This window comes from Phyllobates terribilis, unplaced genomic scaffold (assembly GCF_046119375.1).
Source record: "Phyllobates terribilis strain yellow unplaced genomic scaffold, ASM4611937v1 Scaffold_7__3_contigs__length_470593459, whole genome shotgun sequence".
NCBI classification, from domain to species: Eukaryota; Metazoa; Chordata; class Amphibia; order Anura; family Dendrobatidae; genus Phyllobates; species Phyllobates terribilis.
The window spans coordinates 39,573,204-39,593,974 of NW_027362767.1; the positions used below are offsets into that span (position 1 = coordinate 39,573,204).

The following is a 20,771-nucleotide window of genomic DNA, read 5'->3' on the forward strand; positions in this document are numbered from 1 at the left end:
CAAGACAAAAAACCAAGCAATGTGAACTGAGGTCTAAGATGGTAGACATGCAAGAAATAGGAGCATGTTCACACTAGCAAAAAGAAGCAAAACCTACAAAAGACAAAAATATATCTCATACCCTACCATCATTATATATAAATGTAAAGCAAAGTTGCATAATAAATATAGGGTACTTAGTATTGTATTACTGCATGATTTGCCTCATATCTGTCTTTTTTTTCTTTTTCATTTTGTGCCCAAGTACACATTTAATGTATAAGGACAGAAGCGGAAGCCGGGCTTTATCTGATACTAATACAATCTGCTCATCTCCAGCATCGAGCAGGTAAACAATGTGAGAGAGATCCAGGCGCTGCGAAGACTCAGCCCGCACCCCAACATCCTCACGCTGCACGAAGTGCTGTAGTAAGTATCTCCACGGCTCCAGATCGCTCATGCACCGGCGTCACAGGTTGTACAGGGCGAGGGATCCTTATATATATATTAAGCATAAGCATTTATCCCAATAAAGGAGCTATAAAGCATCACAATATATATATATATATATATATATATATATATATATATATATATATATATATATATATATATATATATACCGTATATTCCGGCGTATAAGACGACCTGGTGTATAAGACGACCCCCCTACTTTCCTGTTAAAATATAGAGTTTAGGATATATTCACCATATAAGACTACCCCTTTTCCAACGCATACCAAACACCGGTAAAAATTAAAAAAAAACAGATTTGAATTTAACATGGTCCTTTTTTAATTTAAATTCTTATGACATGCAGGTATATAGCAGGAAAACTGTCACTCATAAACATATTAAAATAGGGGGGACCCCACGTCATTTTTTGGGGGGGTCCCCCATTCTAATAGCTAGTAAAGGCTAGGTATTCAGCTGGGGGCTGATATTAGTAGCCTGGGAAGCTCCATGGGTATTACCCCCTTCCCAGACTTCAAACATCTGCCCCAGCCGTCTGCTTAACCTCCGCTAGAGACTATAATGATGGGGGATCCCACGCCAATTTTCTTTTTAAAAAATCCTTTATTTTAACACTAAATGACAATTGAGGGGTTAATAAAGATGCAGTCCCTAAATTATTATTAATTTTGTAATTAATTTTTCCCAAAAATGTTGACGTGGGCTTCGCCATATTTTTGTGTCCAGCCAGGTACAGCAGGCAGGAACGGGCTGCCCCCAACCACCAGCTGCCTATTTGTACCTGGCCGGACACAACAATATAGGGAAGCCCTTTTTTTTTAAAATTATTTCATGAAATAATTAAAAAAAAAAAAGACGTGGGGCTTCGCCCTATTTTTGTGTCCAGCCAGGTACAACTAGGCAGCTGGGGGCTGGAATCTGCAGCGCAGGGAGGCCCAAGCTTTCTGGGTCCCCCCCCCCGCTGCAAATTGCAGTCCGCAGCCACCCTGGAAAATGGCGCGTTCATAGAAGCGCCATCTTCTGGCGTTGTACCCAACTCATCCAGGGCCCTGGTGCGGTGGCTCACTGGGTAATAAAGGGGTTAGGGCCAGCTTGGCATTATCAGCTGGCCCTAAGCCTGAAATTCATGGGGTCACGCCAATATTAGACATGACCGCCATGAATTTCTAGTAAAGTAATTAAAAAAAACACAACACCCAGAAAAAAGTCCTTTAATTGAAATAAACACACAATTTTTTAATGTTCTAAATTAAACCATACTTACCGTCACGCCCATTCCAGCTGAAGCCAACGATCTCCTGCAATAAAAGTAAAATAATAAAGCAACCTCATCCTTACCTCTCCATGGTTCCCAGGACCGGTCCAGCTCTGCTACATCGAGATGACAGGCTGCACCGCAGCAGAACGCTGCCATCCAGCCTGTCATCCCGCAGACACTGAGAAGCGCAGGCATGCTTGCGCTCCTCAGTGTCTGGCTGTGACGGCATCCAGATGAGCCGAGATCATGTCCAATGAACTCGGCTCACCTCATGCACGTCACTGACAGCGTGGGAAAATTCTCCTGCTCCCCGCATGCGCAGTAGAAGTTTCCCACGCTGTCAGTGACGGACGTCCAGGAGGTGAGCTGAGTTCATTGTCGGCTCATCTGGATGCCGTCACAGCGAGACACTGAGGAGCGCAAGCATGCCTGCGCTTCTCAGTGTCTGCGGGATGACATGCTGGATGGCAGCGTTCTGCTGCGGTCCCGCTTGTCATCTCGATGTAGCAGAGCTGGACCCGTCCTGGGAACCATGGAGAGGTAAGGATGAGGTTGCTTTATTATTTTACTTTTATTGCAGGAGATCGTTGGCTTCAGCTGGAATGGGCGTGATGGTAAGTATGGTTTAATTTAGAACAATAAAGAATTGTGTGTTTATTTCAATTAAAGGACTTTATTCTGGGTGTTTGTGTTTTCTTTTAAGTTTGACTATGGGGTTAGTAATGGGGGCGTCTTATAGACACCTCTCCATTACTAACCTGGGCTTGATGTCAGCTGGCATTATAAGCTGACATCAACCCCAGCCCTATTACCCCACTGCCACCGCTACAGGGCAGTGGGAAGAGCGAGGCTAAGTGCCAGAATTGGCACATCCTATGGATGCGCCATTTCTGGGGCGGCTGACGGCTGGTGTTTCTAGCCTGGGAGGGGGCCAATATTCATGGCACCCTTCCTGGGCTATTAATATCAGCCTCCAGCTGTCTGCCTAGCCTTTGCTAGCTATTAAAATAGGGGGGACCCCACGTCATTTTTTTGGGATCCCCCATTTTAATAGCTAGTAAAGGCTAGGTATTCAGCTGGGGGCTGATATTAGTAGCCTGGGGAGCTCCGTGGGTATTACCTCCTTCCCAGGCTTCAAACATCTGCCCCAGCCGTCTGCTTAACCTCCGCTAGAGACTAAAATTAAGGGGAACCCCACGACAATTTTTTTTTAAATAAATCCGTTATTTTAACACTAGATGACAAGTACATTAACCAGCACTGTCACTGTACTTCATAGATATGTGACTGACATGTTTCTATCTATCTAATCTATGTGTGATGCTCTATTCTTTCTATTCTAAATTGTCGGGTACAGATGCTGAATTGCCGGCCGGCTTTTTTAAAGAGACGGTGCATGAAAACACTATTATTTTTTTAAATAAATCCTTTACACTAAATGACAAGTACAGTTAGCAACACTGTCACTGTGCTTATTATATATGTGACTGACATGTTTCTATCTATCTAATCTATGTGTGATTCTCTATTCTTTCTATTCTAAATTGTCGGGTGCCGGCTTATGCCGCTGCTGAATTGCCGGCTTTTCATATATTGTCACAGAAGCGATGCGAACTTCCCTGCTCCGGACACAGCGCAGCGCTTCTGTGACAAGTGAAAGCTGTCGGCACAGAAGCCCTGCGCTGTGTCCGGAGCTGGGAATACGCAGCGATGTGTCAGTTTCAGCACAGAAGCGCTGACTGTCTGGACCTACCGCCGCCGTATTTTAACTCCCTCCACCTTATATTAACTCCAACATGGCAGGGATACGGCCACGGCAGCTTATTAACACCCCCAGAGTATCCCCGCATGTCAATTTCTGAAAGTTCAAAAGCATTACCGGCGTATAAGACGACCCCAGACTAGACAGATACGAAAAAGAAAAGCTTTAAGTAAGGGCCACATGTAAAAACAATATTTTTATTAAGCAGACATAATTTCAAAACCAAAGTATAAATTCATTTAGAAAGTGAGAATCCACAAAAGAGACAATTGATGGATATATCTGGATATTAGATATTAGTATACTACACAGTATTAGAATTTTTTGTTCATGATAAAGACGCTCAATCAAAAAATCAGTATGTATTAATGAGCACACATAAGGAAACGCACATGTATTTGTGTGTATACAAACAATATGCACATGGATCAACTATATATCCAAAGTTTATCAATTATTATATAACAAAGTAAATATCCCAGTATGAGGTAGTCAATAAAGAACAAGCATTATAAATATGCATTAATGAGCACATATAGGGAAACTCATATATACTTATATGTATACACACAATATACATACGATTCAGCTATATAGCCAAGAGGTAAGCAAAAGAAGATCAGGCAAGAACATAATGCTAACACAAGTCAGACATGGAGAATCAAATACGCATACACATGTATATGATAGAGCATATGATTAATGTTGCACATATTCGCCTTAGAGATAGGTATCCAGGAACCCACCACACCCGACACAACAGATTATAACTCCAAGTAAATCAAACTTCTGTAAAATCAAACTGTCCACTTAGGGAGCAACACTGATTGACAATCAATTTCACATGCTGTTGTACAAATGGAATAGACAATAGATGGAAATTATTGGCAATTATCAAGACACCCTCAATAAAGGAGTGGTTCTGCAGGTGGGGACCACAGACCACATCTCAGTACCAATGCTTTCTGGCTGATGTTTTGGTCACTTTTGAATGTTGGTTGTGCTTTCACACTCGTGGTAGCATGAGACGGACTCTACAACCCAGAGAAGTTGCTCAGGTAGTGCAGCTCATCCAGGATGGCACATCAATGCGAGCTGTGGCAAGAAGGTTTGCTGTGTCTGTCAGCGTAGTGTCCAGAGGCTGGAGGCGCTACCAGGAGACAGGCCAGTACACCAGGAGATGTGGAGGGGGCCATAGGAGGGCAACAACCCAGCAGCAGGATCGCTACCTCCACCTTTGTGCAAGTAGGAACAGGAGGAGCACTGCCAGAGCCCTGCAAAATGACCTCCAGCAGGCCACAAATGTGCATGTGTCTGCACAAACGGTTAGAAACCGACTCCATGAGGGTGGTATGAGGGGCCAACGTCCACATATGGGGGTTGTGCTCACAGCCCAACACCGTGCAGGACACTTGGCATTTGTCACAGAACACCAGGATTGGCAAAGTCGCCACTGGCGCCTTGTGCTCTTCACAGATGAAAGCAGGTTCACACTGAGCACATGTGACAGAGTCTGGAGACGCCGTGGAGAGCGATCTGCTGCCTGCAACATCCTTCAGCATGACCGGTTTGGCAGTGGGTCAGTAATGGTGTGGGGTGGCATTTCTTTGGAGGACCGCACAGCCCTCTGTTATGCACACGCCCGGGCTGAGCGGCGTGTGCGTGTGATTGTAGTGATTCCACTGGACCATGAACCGGAGAGTGCCTGGAGGGGCGTGACTAAGTATCTGGCCGATCCGACCAAGATGGCACGACGGCATACGACGCCAGTGCACCAGGGAGAAACCGGGCAGAGGGACCAGGTGCTACTCCAGGTCAAACTCCGGACACGGGGGTTGACCCACACAGGGATTACTGGATCAGGCTGGTTAGGCTGGCGCACAGACTGGAGGGTATAGGCAGGCACGACTGGTATGCAGGCAGGCGGGTAAAGGCAAGCGCAGCTAGAGTGCAGACAGGGAGGCACTAGCAGGTAGGAACACAGGCGGGATAGGACCCAGTACACACTGGGACTCAGGAACAATACAGGTAGAGGGGTACAGGCAAGCACAGCTAGAGTGCAGACAGGGAGGCACTAGCAGGTAGGAACACAGGCGGGATAGGACCCAGTACACACTGGGACTCAGGAACAGGCAGGTTAGGCTGGCACAGACTGGTGGATATAAGCAGACACGGCAGGTATGCAGATGGGTGGATACAGGCGAGTATGCAGGCAGGGAGGTACTGGCCGAAAGGACGGGCTGGAGCACAGAAAGGTTAAGACCCAGTACAGACTGGGTCACAGAACCGCAGATGCGGTAGACAACCACAGCAGAGAGGGAACGCCCGAAGCGGTGGGCAAGAACAGAGCAGGACGGGGCTGCAGGAGCAGCGAGCACAAGCAGGGCAGGACAGGACTGCCGGAGCAGCGGGCAGAAGCAGGGCAGGACAGGACTGCCGGAGCAGCGGGCAGAAGCAGGGCAGGACAGGACTGCCGGAGCAGCGGGCAGAAGCAGGGCAGGACAGGACTGCCGGAGCAGTGGGCAGAAGCAGGGCAGGACAGGACTGCCGGAGCAGCGGGCAGAAGCAGGGCAGGACAGGACTGCCGGAGCAGCGGGCAGAAGCAGGGCAGGACAGGACTGCCGGAGCAGTGGGCAGAAGCAGGGCAGGACAGGACTGCCGGAGCAGTGGGCAGAAGCAGGGCAGGACAGGACTGCCGGAGCAGTGGGCAGAAGCAGGGCAGGCTAGAACCGCCGGAGCGGTAAGCAAAGGAGTCAGAGCAGGCTAGGCTGAGTAGGGGGGACAGGGCTCTGTTCACACGGAACAGACAGGAAGGGAAAGGCAGAGCCAGACACCCACAGGGTACTAGCAGAGAAGTAGCGAGTGGACCACAAACTCACAAACGGGAGTACAGAGACAACAAGCAGGAGTTAGGTACGAGTTCAGACTCTGCAGAAAAAGGAAGGGAACGGACATAGAGGCAAAACAGGTAAAGGATAGGAGAGAGTTCAGACTGGAACTGAGTGTACGGAGGAGACCGACACTGCAGCGGAATACAGGAGCGGGTCTGGGAATACGGCCCCCAGAGAGGCAGGACGAACAGGCAAGGTGCGTGTTCAGACAGGACAGACAAGATACAGGAGCAGGTCTAGGTAATCGGCCCCTAGAAGGCAGGAGGAACAGGCTAGGAACGTGTTCAGACAGGTCAGACAAGATACAGGAACGGGTCTAGGTAATCGGCCCCTAGAAGGCAGGAGGAACAGGCTAGGAGCGTGTTCAGACAGGCCTGGAAATACAGCCTCCAGGATAGGCAGACAAGAGAACACAGAACGGGACCTGGCACCTTCAGAGTGCAAGCACACACTGAATGAAACACTATGCTCAGGCAGGGATTGATTGGAGCAGCTGAGCTATATACCAGGTGACAGACAGCAATAGGCTGAGGACGCACAAGGGGTGTGACCCACAGCAGGTACAAAAAGCAGGAAGTGATCGGGCGCCGCCCTTAAGCAGCAGAAACAGACACAAACAGACAGCATGGAGGGAAGCCAGAGAGACATTCTGGACAGGAGATCAAGTGCGCGCTCTTGCACAGTGGGAGATGGACCACTATGCAAGGACGCCGCCAGGTATGTTACAGTACCCCCCCCCCCTTACGCCCCCTCTTCTTCAGGCCTGCCAGAATCTTCCGCAGGGAATTCGAGGGCCAATTCTTCACTTCGAAGAGATCACTTCCCCTGTCCACCGGAAAAACTGGTCTCCTCTGGGTAGCTAGGATGCTACCTCCCATCCAGCCACCCTTAGCAACAGACGAAACGGGTGGAGTACCAGGAACAGCACACAAGGAAGTCTCTCTCCACATATTTTCAGGTGTCACCCCAGAGGGTACAGGAGACAACTGGAAGTCCTCCACCGGGTTGGAGGGGGACAGAGACTTGGGGGTAATCTCTGCTTCGAGGTACATCTTGTCAAGCTCACAGGAAGAAATAGACGGGTTATCAGGTGCATAATGAGGAAAAGTCACTGTCTCTTTGTTTTCTGGTGGTACCCCGGAGGATTCAGGAAACAATTGGAGGTCCTCCGCCGGGTCAGAAGAGTGCAGAGGCTCAGAGAAAACATCTGCTTCAGAGTACACTAGGTCGGACTCACTGGACGAAGCAGGCGAGGTATCGGGTACCGAGTATAGGAAAGTCTCTGTCCATTCTCCACCAGGTGGCACCCCGAAGGGTTCTGGAGACAACTGGCGGTCCTCCGCCTGGTCAGAGGGGTGTAGAGACTCACGGGTAACCTCTGCTTCAGAGTACACTAGGTCGGACTCACTGGACGAAGCAAGCGAGGTATCAGATCCAGGATATAGGAAAGTCTCTGTCCATTTACCACCAGGTGGCACCCCGAAGGGTTCTGGAGACAACTCGAGGTCCTCCGCCTGGTCAGAGGAGTGTAGAGACTCGGGAGTAACCTCTGCTTCGGAGTACACTAGGTTGGACTCACTGGACGAAGCGAGCGAGGTATCAGGTACAGAGTATAGGAGAGTCTCTGTCCTTTCGCTACCAGGTAGCACCCCGAAGGGTTCAGGAGACAACTGGAGGTCCTCCGCCTGGTCGGAGGGGTGTAGAGACTCGGGAGTAACCTCTGCTTCGGAGTACACTAGGTTGGACTCACTGGACGAAGCGAGCGAGGTATCAGGTACAGAGTATAGGAGAGTCTCTGTCCTTTCGCTACCAGGTAGCACCCCGAAGGGTTCAGGAGACAACTGGAGGTCCTCCGCCTGGTCGGAGGGGTGTAGAGACTCGGTAGTAACCTCTGCTTCGGAGTACACTAGGTTGGACTCACTGGACGAAGCGAGCGAGGTATCAGGTACAGAGTATAGGAGAGTCTCTGTCCTTTCGCTACCAGGTAGCACCCCGAAGGGTTCAGGAGACAACTGGAGGTCCTCCGCCTGGTCGGAGGGGTGTAGAGACTCGGGGGTAACTACCACTTTGGGGTACCCATTGTCAGGCTCACAGGACGAAGCGGACAAAGTATCGAGTACCGGGTGTAGAGAATTCTCTCTCCATTTGTCATCGAGTGGTATCCCGGAGGATTCAGGAGGCAACAGGGGGTCCTCCGCCAGGTAGTAGAGGTGCACAGACTCTGAGGTAACCACAGCTTTGGAGCATCCTTGGACATGCACACCGGTTAAAGTGGGTGAAGCATCTGATGCCGGGTGCAGGAAGTTCTCCTGTGTGGAGTCTGGATGGGCAGAAGTCTCTTCGGGCAGGAGAACTGGTGCACTACCCACGCACATTACCCGTTGGGGCTTCTCCGGGATACAGGGAGATGAAGCTTCAGTAGGGACTTCAAGGTTGGGGTCAGGAGGTCTCAGGGAGGACAGACCCTGGCGTGACGGCTTGCCTCTACGTCTAGCACGTCTGGACTGCCTCTTGAGGTTGGGAGAAGTATTCCGGAAAGCGTAGTCACCCTGTGAGGATTCTGGGTGGGCAGTAGTCTCATTGGGCTGGAGGACTATTGCGCTACCCACACACATTACCCATTGGGGCTGCTCCGGGATATTGGGAAGTGAAGCTTCAGCAGGAGCCTCCGGGTTAGGATCATCGAAGACCATTAGAAAGGCCACCAGGAAGGCCATTAGGTCCAGGAGGATCGGATCCTGTGTTTCATATAGGGGGTTGATCCATTCCAAGGCATCACCCGCCAGGTAAGACATAATGAATGCCACCTTAACCCGATCGGTGGGAAAACATAGAGGGTAGAACTTGAAGTGTAGCATGCATTGCTCCACAAATGCACGACTTTGTCTAGGATCCCCATAATAACGTAGCGGATCCGCGGGAACGAGAGCAGATAGATCCATCTGGACGGGTGCGTAATTCGCCTGGAACTCAGCTAAAGGAAAAAAAAAAATTTATTTATTTATTTTAATGCATGTATTCGCTGGAAAACTTCTCAGAGAGCGAAGGCCGTGGGGCTCAACGGGAACCATGGCCTGAGCATGCTGTTATGCACACGCCCGGGCTGAGCGGCGTGTGCGTGTGATTGTAGTGATTCCACTGGACCATGAACCGGAGAGTGCCTGGAGGGGCGTGACTAAGTATCTGGCCGATCCGACCAAGATGGCACGACGGCATACGACGCCATTGCACCAGGGAGAAACCGGGCAGAGGGACCAGGTGCTACTCCAGGTCAAACTCCGGACACGGGGGTTGACCCACACAGGGATTACTGGATCAGGCTGGTTAGGCTGGCGCACAGACTGGAGGGTATAGGCAGGCACAACTGGTATGCAGGCAGGCGGGTAAAGGCAAGCGCAGCTAGAGTGCAGACAGGGAGGCACTAGCAGGTAGGAACACAGGCGGGATAGGACCCAGTACACACTGGGACTCAGGAACAATACAGGTAGAGGGGTACAGGCAAGCACAGCTAGAGTGCAGACAGGGAGGCACTAGCAGGTAGGAACACAGGCGGGATAGGACCCAGTACACACTGGGACTCAGGAACAGGCAGGTTAGGCTGGCACAGACTGGTGGATATAAGCAGACACGGCAGGTATGCAGATGGGTGGATACAGGCGAGTATGCAGGCAGGGAGGTACTGGCCGAAAGGACGGGCTGGAGCACAGAAAGGTTAAGACCCAGTACAGACTGGGTCACAGAACCGCAGATGCGGTAGACAACCACAGCAGAGAGGGAACGCCCGAAGCGGTGGGCAAGAACAGAGCAGGACGGGGCTGCAGGAGCAGCGAGCACAAGCAGGGCAGGACAGGACTGCCGGAGCAGCGGGCAGAAGCAGGGCAGGACAGGACTGCCGGAGCAGCGGGCAGAAGCAGGGCAGGACAGGACTGCCGGAGCAGCGGGCAGAAGCAGGGCAGGACAGGACTGCCGGAGCAGCGGGCAGAAGCAGGGCAGGACAGGACTGCCGGAGCAGCGGGCAGAAGCAGGGCAGGACAGGACTGCCGGAGCAGCGGGCAGAAGCAGGGCAGGACAGGACTGCCGGAGCAGCGGGCAGAAGCAGGGCAGGACAGGACTGCCGGAGCAGCGGGCAGAAGCAGGACAGGACTGCCGGAGCAGTGGGCAGAAGCAGGGCAGGCTAGAACCGCCGGAGCGGTAAGCAAAGGAGTCAGAGCAGGCTAGGCTGAGTAGGGGGGACAGGGCTCTGTTCACACGGAACAGACAGGAAGGGAAAGGCAGAGCCAGACACCCACAGGGTACTAGCAGAGAAGTAGCGAGTGGACCACAAACTCACAAACGGGAGTACAGAGACAACAAGCAGGAGTTAGGTACGAGTTCAGACTCTGCAGAAAAAGGAAGGGAACGGACATAGAGGCAAAACAGGTAAAGGATAGGAGAGAGTTCAGACTGGAACTGAGTGTACGGAGGAGACCGACACTGCAGCGGAATACAGGAGCGGGTCTGGGAATACGCCCCCCAGAGAGGCAGGACGAACAGGCAAGGTGCGTGTTCAGACAGGACAGACAAGATACAGGAGCAGGTCTAGGTAATCGGCCCCTAGAAGGCAGGAGGAACAGGCTAGGAGCGTGTTCAGACAGGTCAGACAAGATACAGGAACGGGTCTAGGTAATCGGCCCCTAGAAGGCAGGAGGAACAGGCTAGGAGCGTGTTCAGACAGGCCTGGAAATACAGCCTCCAGGATAGGCAGACAAGAGAACACAGAACGGGACCTGGCACCTTCAGAGTGCAAGCACACACTGAATGAAACACTATGCTCAGGCAGGGATTGATTGGAGCAGCTGAGCTATATACCAGGTGACAGACAGCAATAGGCTGAGGACGCACAAGGAGTGTGACCCACAGCAGGTACAAAAAGCAGGAAGTGATCGGGCGCCGCCCTTAAGCAGCAGAAACAGACACAAACAGACAGCATGGAGGGAAGCCAGAGAGACATTCTGGACAGGAGATCAAGTGCGCGCTCTTGCACAGTGGGAGATGGACCACTATGCAAGGACGCCGCCAGGTATGTTACACCCTCCATGTGCTCGCCAGGGGTAGCCTGACTGCCATTACGTACCGAGATGAGATCCTCAGACCCCTTGTGAGACCATATGCTGATGCGGTTGGCCCTGGGTTCCTCCTAATGCAGGACAATGCCAGACCTCATGTGGCTGGAGTGTGTCAGCAGTTCCTACAAGATGAAGGCATTGAAGCTATGGACAGGCCCGCCCGTTCCCCAGACCTGAATCCGATTGAGCACATCTGGGACATCATGTCTCGCTCCATCCACCAACGTCACGTTGCACCACAGACTGTCCAGGAGTTGGCGGATGCTTTAGTCCAGGTCTGGGAGGAGATCCCACAGGAGACCATCCGCAACCTCATCAGGAGCATGCCCAGGCGTTGTAGGGAGGTCATACAGGCACGTGGAGGCCACACACAATACTGAGCCTCATCAGGAGCATGCCCAGGCATTGTAGGGAGGTCATACAGGCACGTGGAGGCCACACACAATACTGAGCCTCATCAGGAGCATGCCCAGGCATTGTAGGGAGGTCATACAGGCACATGGAGGCCACACACAATACTCAACCTCATCAGGAGCATGCCCAGGCGTTGTAGGGAGGTCATACAGGCACGTGGAGGCCACACACAATACTCAGCCTCATCAGGAGTATGCCCAGGCATTGTAGATAGGTCATACAGGCACGTGGAGGCCACACACAATACTCAGCCTCATTTTGACTTGTTTTAAGGACATCACATCAAAGTTGGATCAGCCTGTAGTGTGTTTTTCCACTTTAATTTTGGGGGTGACTCCAAATCCAGGCCTCCATTGGTTAATAAATGTGATTTCCATTGATGATTTTTGTGTGATTTTGTTGTCAGCACATTCAACTTTGTACAGAACAAAGTATTCAATGAGAATATTTCATTCATTCAGATCTAGGATGTGTTATTTGAGTGTTCCCTTTATTTTTTTGAGCAGTGTATTTTAGTGTTATCAGGTTATTTTTTATTGCTCAATAAATTATGTAAAATTTAAACCCCAGAAAACAAGAGAAAAATTGATTTTGGTTTTTTTTTTTGCCATTTAACCTGACTTTGGATTTTTTTTTTACTTGTCTCTCTGTACATTATCTAGTAAAGCAAATGGTGTCATTCAAAACTAGAACTCGTCCTCTAAAAGACAAGCCCTCATGTCGTTAGGTCGATGGAAAAATAAGAATATAATAAAAATAGATTATGACTCTTGGAAGAGGGGGGGGGGGGGAGTTAAAAAAAAAACATATACAGTGTGTATGTATATGTATACAGTGCCTACAAGTAGTATTCAACCCCCTGCAGATTTAGCTGGTTGACACATGCGGAATTAACTTGGCATTATGACATTTGTACTGTAGATCAGCCTGGAAGTGGGAAATGCACTGCAGCAAATTTTTTTTTTTTTTTTTTTTTTTAAAAAAAAAAACGTTAAAAGTTAATTCAGAGTGTCATTTATTATTCAACCCCTCAAACCACAAGAATTCTGTTTGGTCCCCCTAAAGTATTAAGAAGTAGTTCAGGCACCAAGAATAATGAGCTTCACATGTGTGGATTAAAGATCTCTTTTGCCAGCCTTTTCTGACTATTTAAGACCCTCCCCAAACTTGTGAACAGCACTCAGACATGGTCAACATGGGAAAGACAAAGGAGCATTCCAAGGCCATCAGAGACAAGATCGTGGAGGGTCACAAGGCTGGCAAGGGGGTACAAAACCCTTTCCAAGGAGTTGGGCCTACCTGTCTCCACTGTTGGGAGCATCATCCGTAAGTGGAAGGCTTATGGAACTACTGTTAGCCTTCCACGGCCAGGACAGCCTTTGAAAGTGTCCTCCCGTGCCGAGGCCAGGCTTGTCCGAAGAGTCAAGGCTAACCCAAGGACAACAAGGAAGGAGCTCCGGGAAGATCTCATGGCAGTGGGGACATTGGTTTCAGTCAATACCATAAGTAACGTACTCCACCGCAATGGTCTCCGTTCCAGACGAGCCCGTAAGGTACCTTTACTTTCAAAGCGTCATGTCAAGGCTCGTCTACAGTTTGCTCATGATCACTTGGAGGACTCTGAGACAGACTGGTTCAAGGTTCTATGGTCTGATGAGACCAAGATCGAGATCTTTGGTGCCAACCACACACGTGACGTTTGGAGACTGGATGGCACTGCATACGACCCCAAGAATACCATCCCTACAGTCAAGCATGGTGGTGGCAGCATCATGCTGTGGGGCTGTTTCTCAGCCAAGGGGCCTGGCCATCTGGTCCGCATCCATGGGAAGATGGAAAGCACGGCCTACCTGGAGATTTTGGCCAAGAACCTCCGCTCCTCCATCAAGGATCTTAAGATGGGTCGTAATTTCATCTTCCAACAAGACAACGACCCAAAGCACACAGCCAAGAAAACCAAGGCCTGGTTCAAGAGGGAAAAAGTCAAGGTGTTGGAGTGGCCTAGTCAGTCTCCTGACCTTAACCCAATTGAAAACTTGTGGAAGGAGCTCAAGAATAAAGTCCACATGAGACACTCAAAGAACCTAGCTAACTTGGAGAAGATCTGCATGGAGGAGTGGGCCAAGATAACTCCACAGACCTGTGCCTGCCTGATCAGGTTTATAAAAGACGATTATTAGCTGTAATTGCAAACAAGGGTTATTCCACAAAATATTAAACATAGGGGTTGTATAATAATTGACCCACACTTTTATGTTTAAAATTTAATAAAATTCAACTGAGCAACATAACTTTTTGGTTTGTAAGATTTATGCTTCTGTTCATAAAACCTGCTCTCGTTTGCAGTTTGAAGGCACTAACTTATTTGCATCTTATCAAACCAGCTAAATCTGCAGGGGGTTGAATACTACTTGTAGGCACTGTGTATATGTGTATATATATATATATATATATATATATATATATATATATATATAGTACAGACCAAAAGTTTGGACACACCTCATTTAAAGATTTTTCTGTATTTTCATGACTATGAAAATTGTACATTCACACTGAAGGCATCAAAACTATGAATTAACACATGTGGAATTATATACTTAACAAGAAAGTGTGAAACAACTGAAAATATGTCTTATATTCTAGGTTCTTCAAAGTAGCCACCTTTTGCTTTGATGACTGCTTTGCACACTCTTGGCATTCTCTTGATGAGCTTCAAGAGGTAGTCACCGGAAATGGTTTTCCAACAATCTTGAAGGAGTTCCCAGAGATGCTTAGCACTTGTTGGCCCTTTTGCCTTCACTCTGCGGTCCAGCTCACCCCAAACCATCTCGATTGGGTTCAGGTCTGGTGACTGTGGAGGCCAGGTCATCTGGCGTAGCACCCCATCACTCTCCTTCTTGGTCAAATAGCCCTTACACAGCCTGGAGGTGTGTTTGGGGTCATTGTCCTGCTGAAAAATAAATGATGGTCCAACTAAACGCAAACCGGATGGAATAGCATGCCGCTGCAAGATGCTGTGGTAGCCATGCTGGTTCAGTATGCCTTCAATTTTGAATAAATCCCCAACAGTGTCACCAGCAAAGCACCCCCACACCATCACACGTCCTCCTCCATGCTTTGCGGTGGTAACCAGGCATGTAGAGTCCATCCGTTCACCTTTTCTGCGTCGCACAAAGACACGGTGGTTGGAACCAAAGATCTCAAATTTGGACTCATCAGACCAAAGCACAGATTTCCACTGGTCTAATGTCCATTCCTTGTGTTCTTTAGCCCAAACAAGTCTCTTCTGCTTGTTGCCTGTCCTTAGGAGTGGTTTCCTAGCAGCTATTTTACCATGAAGGCCTGCTGCACAAAGTCTCTTCTTAACAGTTGTTGTAGAGATGTGTCTGCTGCTAGAACTCTGTGTGGCATTGACCTGGTCTCTAATCTGAGCTGCTGTTAACCTGCGATTTCTGAGGCTGGTGACTCGGATAAACTTATCCTCAGAAGCAGAGGTGACTCTTGGTCTTCCTTTCCTGGGGCGGTCCTCATGTGAGCCAGTTTCTTTGTAGCGCTTGATGGTTTTTGCAATTGCACTTGGGGACACTTTCAAAGTTCGCCCAATTTTTCGCACTGACTAACCTTCATTTCTTAAAGTAATGATGGCCACTTGTTTTTCTTTACTTAGCTGCTTTTTTCTTGCCATAATACGAACTCTAACAGTCTATTCAGTAGGACTATCAGCTGTGTATCCACCAGACTTCTGCACAACACAACTGATGGTCCCAACCCCATTTATAAGGCAAGAAATCCCACTTATTAAACCTGACAGGGCACACCTGTGAATTGAAAACCATTTCCGGTGACTACCTCTTGAAGCTCATCAAGAGAATGCCAAGAGTGTGTAAAGCAGCCATCAAAGGAAAAGGTGGCTACTTTGAAGAACCTAGAATATAAGACATATTTTCAGTTGTTTCACACTTTTTTGTTAAGTATATAATTCCACATGTGTTAATTCATAGTTTTGATGCCTTCAGTGTGAATGTACAATTTTCATAGTCTTGAAAATACAGAAAAATCTTTAAATGAGAAGGTGTGTCCAAACTTTTGGTCTGTACTGTATATATAATAACTTTGTAAAAAAAAAAAATCATAATTTACACCAGTGTAGACGTGTGAGGACCTCTTTTTAATTGGCAAGCTGATGTTTTTATTGATATTATTTTGAGGTACATGCAACTTTTTAACTTTTTTTTTATTACATTTTTGAGGGTATGTGCAGCGATCAAAACTTGACATGTTTAATATCTTAACGCAGTTTTCCAATAGGGCTAATTTTAGATTTCCATTGATCTGACTTTACGGACAGTGCGAATAATCCAAAAATACGGGGGGTGATTTTACATATGTAACTTTTTAAAGCTTTTTTCTTATTTTTTTATAGCCTTCCCTAGCAGACTTAACCTGTGATCATTTGATCATAATTCTTCAGTTTTAGGCTATGTGCCCACGTTGCATTTATGAAGCAGAAAATTTCTGCTGCATAAATGCAAGTCCTCTCCCGGAAAAACGCATGCGGAATTCCGCACGCGTTTATCGCGCTTTTTTCGCGCGTTTTTCACGCGTTTTCCACATGCGGAATTGCCTTGCGTTTTTTATGCATTGGACAAAGGCAATTCTGCATGCGGAAACGCAAAATTAAATGACATGCTGCGGATTTTTGAACGCGGCATAAACGCTGCGGAAAAATCCGCAGCATGTGCATAGAAGTTGCGGAAACCCATTGGGGATCATGGGGTGCGGGTTACCAAGCATTTTACAAGCGTTTCCGCTGCGGAAATTCCGCATCAAAAACGCTTGTAAAACGCTACGTGGGCACACAGCCTTACAGTGTATAGTAAAAATCACAGTCTACTATGGCTGAGTTTCATGGGAGCACAAAGATGACGGCGGGGGGCCTTCGGGATGCCTCTGGCTGCTATGATAATGCATCGGCCCCCCGCAATCGGATCTCAAGAGTGCTGATAGATACCGTAAGGACCCGCTACCATCTGCGCACCACTTAAATGCTGCCATCACAGACTGACATTGGCATTAAAGTGGATAAACTGCAGTGATCGGAGCTAGCGCTGATCGCCGTTGTTGGCGGCAGGTGCTGGATTTCTAACATACCTGACACCCGCCGTGTTTGGAGGTGGAAGGCTACTTTAACACCTTCTGTGTTTTTTTTAAACAGTGACAGAAAATCCGGATGCCTCGCCCTGATCTGCGAGCTGATGGATATGAATATCTACGAGTTAATTAAAGGTAAGTGCGGGGTCATTGGCCCCATCAGACGTCAGTGCAGCTTTTTATGGCTGCCTTATTATAGTGAGGGATAAGTCCTGTTTGCGTGTCCCGTGTCGGCCCGAGGTGGAGGATCGGCCATATAATGGCAGCTGAGCTCCTGCTCTTTCCATCCTGGCTGAGAAACCCCTTGATCTCCCTTGTTTGGGTCTGTGGGTCTGCTGGGTAACCTGTGATACAATAATACTGTATGACAATACATCATACAGGTGGCTTTTTTCTATATACGCTCCTGAGATCTGCCTCTTTGGGCTTGTTCCATGCTAAAAAGATTATTGAGCACCATAAAAACCCTTCTTACGAGGCGTCATATTTATGGGGAACCTCCTGTGTCCAAACATACAGGGCTCGTGGTGTAATGATTGGTTCCTTAGGATCCAGGGGTCCTGAATAGAGGGACCTGCTGTCACTTCAGGGACTATGGATCCTTCCAAGTTTTTGCTTCTGTCTCATACCATTGTTATTAGGGTACATTGCCCGTGCCGTGTCAATCCTCTGCCTCTCGTATTTCTACTCTGACTTAGAAGCTTCAATGTGCATTTTTTACCACCACCTGACGCTCAAAAACATTTTCCTCAACCTCGAGTCAAAAAAAATTATTGTTTACGACCTAATCTCCAGCCTGAAACCTGTTCCCTCCGTACGTCTGTGACCTAATCTTCAGCCTGTAACCTGTCCCCTCCTTACGTCTCTGACCTAATCTCCAGTCTGTAACCTGTCCCCTCCGTATGTCTCTGACCTAATCTTCAGCCTGTAACCTGTCCCCTCCTTACGTCTCTGACCTAATCTCCAGACTGTTACTTGTCCCCTCCGTATGTCTCTGACCTAATTTCCGGCCAGTAACATGTCACCTCCGTATGTCTCTGACCTAATCCTGGGCCTGTAACTTGTCCCCTCCGTATGTCTCTGAACTAATCTCCAGCCTGCAATCTATCCCCTCCATACGTGTTTGGCGTAATCTCCAGCCTGTAACCTGCCCCCTCCTTACGTCTCTGACCTAATCTCCTGTAACCTGTCCCCTCTGTACGTCTCTGACCTAATCTCCAGCCTGTAACCTATCCCCTCCGTACGTCTCTGACCTAATCTCCAGCCTGTAACCTGTCCCCGTCCGTATGTCTCTGACCTAATCTCCAGCCTGTAACCTGTCTCCTCCTTACGTCTCTGACCTAATCTCCTGTAACCTGTCCCCTCCGTACGTTTCTGACGTAATCTCCAGCCTGTAACCTGTCCCCTCTGTACGTCTCTGACCTAATCTCCAGCCTGTAACCTGCCCCCTCTGTACGTCTCTGACCTAATCTCCAGCCTGTAACCTGTCCCCTCTGTACGTCTCTGACCTAATCTCTAGGCTGTAACCTGTCCCCTCTGTACGTCTCTGACCTATAATAATATAATTCCAGCCTGTAACCTGTCCCTTCTGTACGTCTCTGACCTAATCTCTAGGCTGTAACCTGTCCCCTCTGTACGTCTCTGACCTATAATAATATAATTCCAGCCTGTAACCTGTCCCTTCTGTACGTCTCTGACCTAATCTCCAGTCTGTAACCTGTCCCCTCCGTATGTCTCTGACCTAATCTTCAGCCTGTAACCTGTCCCCTCCTTACATCTCTGACCTAATCTCCAGACTGTTACTTGTCCCCTCCGTATGTCTCTGACCTAATTTCCGGCCGGTAACATGTCACCTCCGTATGTCTCTGACCTAATCTCGGGCCTGTAACTTGTCCCCTCCGTATGTCTCTGACCTAATCTCCAGCCTGCAATCTATCCTCTCCATACGTGTTTGGCGTAATCTCCAGCCTGTAACCTGCCCCTTCCTTACGTCTCTGACCTAATCTCCTGTAACCTGTCCCCTCTATACGTCTCTGACCTAATCTCCAGCCTGTAACCTATCCCCTCCGTACTTTTCTGACCTAATCTCCAGCCTGTAACCTGTCCCCGTCCGTACGTCTCTGACCTAATCTCCAGCCTGTAACCTGTCTCCTCCTTACATCTCTGACCTAATCTCCTGTAACCTGTCCCCTCCGTACGTTTCTGACGTAATCTCCAGCCTGGAACCTGTCCCCTCTGTACATCTCTCACCTAATCTCCAGGCTGTAACCTGTCCCCTCTGTACGTCTCTGACCTAATCTCCAGCCTGTAACCTGCCCCCTCTGTACGTCTCTGACCTAATCTCCAGCCTGTAACCTGTCCCCTCTGTACGTCTCTGACCTAATATCTAGGCTGTAACCTGTCCCCTCTGTACGTCTCTGACCTATAATAATATAATTCCAGCCTGTAACCTGTCCCTTCTGTATGTCTCTGAACTAATCTCTAGGCTGTAACCTGTCCCCTCTGTACGTCTCTGACCTATAATAATATAATTCCAGCCTGTAACCTGTCCCTTCTGTACGTCTCTGACCTAATCTCTAGGATGTAACCTGTCCCCTCTGTACGTCTCTGACCTATAATAATATAATTCCAGCCTGTAACCTGTCCCTTCTGTACGTCTCTGACCTAATCTCTAGGCTGTAACCTGTCCCCTCTGTACGTCTCTGACCTATAATAATATAATAATTCCAGCCTGTAACCTGTCCCCTCTGTACGTCTCTGACCTAATCTCCAGCCTGTAACCTGCCCTCTCTGTACGTCTCTGACCTAATCTCCAGCCTGCAACCTGCCCTCTCTGTACGTCTCTGACCTAATCTCCAGCCTGTAACCTGTCCCCTCTGTACATCTCTGACCTAATCTCTAGGCTGTAACCTGTCCCCTCTGTATGTCTCTGACCTATAGTAATATAATAATTCCAGCCTGTAACCTGTCCCCTCTGTACGTCTCTGACCTAATCTCCAGCCTGTAACCTGCCCTCTCTGTACGTCTCTGACCTAATCTCCAGCCTGTAACCTGCCCCCTCTGTACGTCTCTGACCTAATCTCCAGCCTGTAACCTGTCCCCTCTGTACGTCTCTGACTTAATCTCTAGGCTGTAACCTGTCCCCTCTGTACGTCTCTGACCTATAATAATATAATTCCAGCCTGTAACCTGTCCCTTCTGTACGTCTCTGACCTAATCTCTAGGCTGTAACCTGTCCCCTCTGTACGTCTCTGACCTATAATAATATAATTCCAGCCTGTAACCTGTCCCTTCTGTACGTCTCTGACCTAATCTCTAGGCTGTAACCTGTCCCCTCTGTACGTCTCTGACCTATAATAATATAATTCCAGCCTGTAACCTGTCCCTTCTGTACGTCTCTGACCTAATCTCTAGGCTGTAACCTGTCCCCTCTGTACGTCTCTGACCTATAATAATATAATAATTCCAGCCTGTAACCTGTCCCCTCTGTACGTCTCTGACCTAATCTCCAGCCTGTAACCTGCCCTCTCTGTACGTCTCTGACCTAATCTCCAGCCTGTAACCTGCCCTCTCTGTACGTTTCTGACCTAATCTCCAGTCTGTAACCTGCCCTCTCTGTACGTCTCTGACCTAATCTCCAGCCTGGAACCTGTCCCCTCTGTATGTCTCTGACCTAATCTCCAGCCTGTAACCTGTCGCTTCTGTATGTCTCTGATTTAATCTCCAGCCTGTAA

The 20,771-nt window shown here is 48.7% G+C and overlaps 1 protein-coding gene across 3 annotated transcripts in view; it reads left to right on the top strand.

Annotated features, from left to right (window-relative positions):
- Positions 1-20,771, top strand: part of MOK (MOK protein kinase) — a 45,616-nt gene that overhangs the window by 7,131 nt on the left and 17,714 nt on the right. For all 3 annotated transcript variants that reach the window (XM_073638393.1, XM_073638394.1, XM_073638395.1), the window contains exons 3-4: positions 319-408; positions 17,102-17,172. In XM_073638393.1, the coding sequence (XP_073494494.1) occupies positions 319-408; positions 17,102-17,172 (161 nt within the window). The remainder of the gene's footprint in view (positions 1-318; positions 409-17,101; positions 17,173-20,771) is intronic.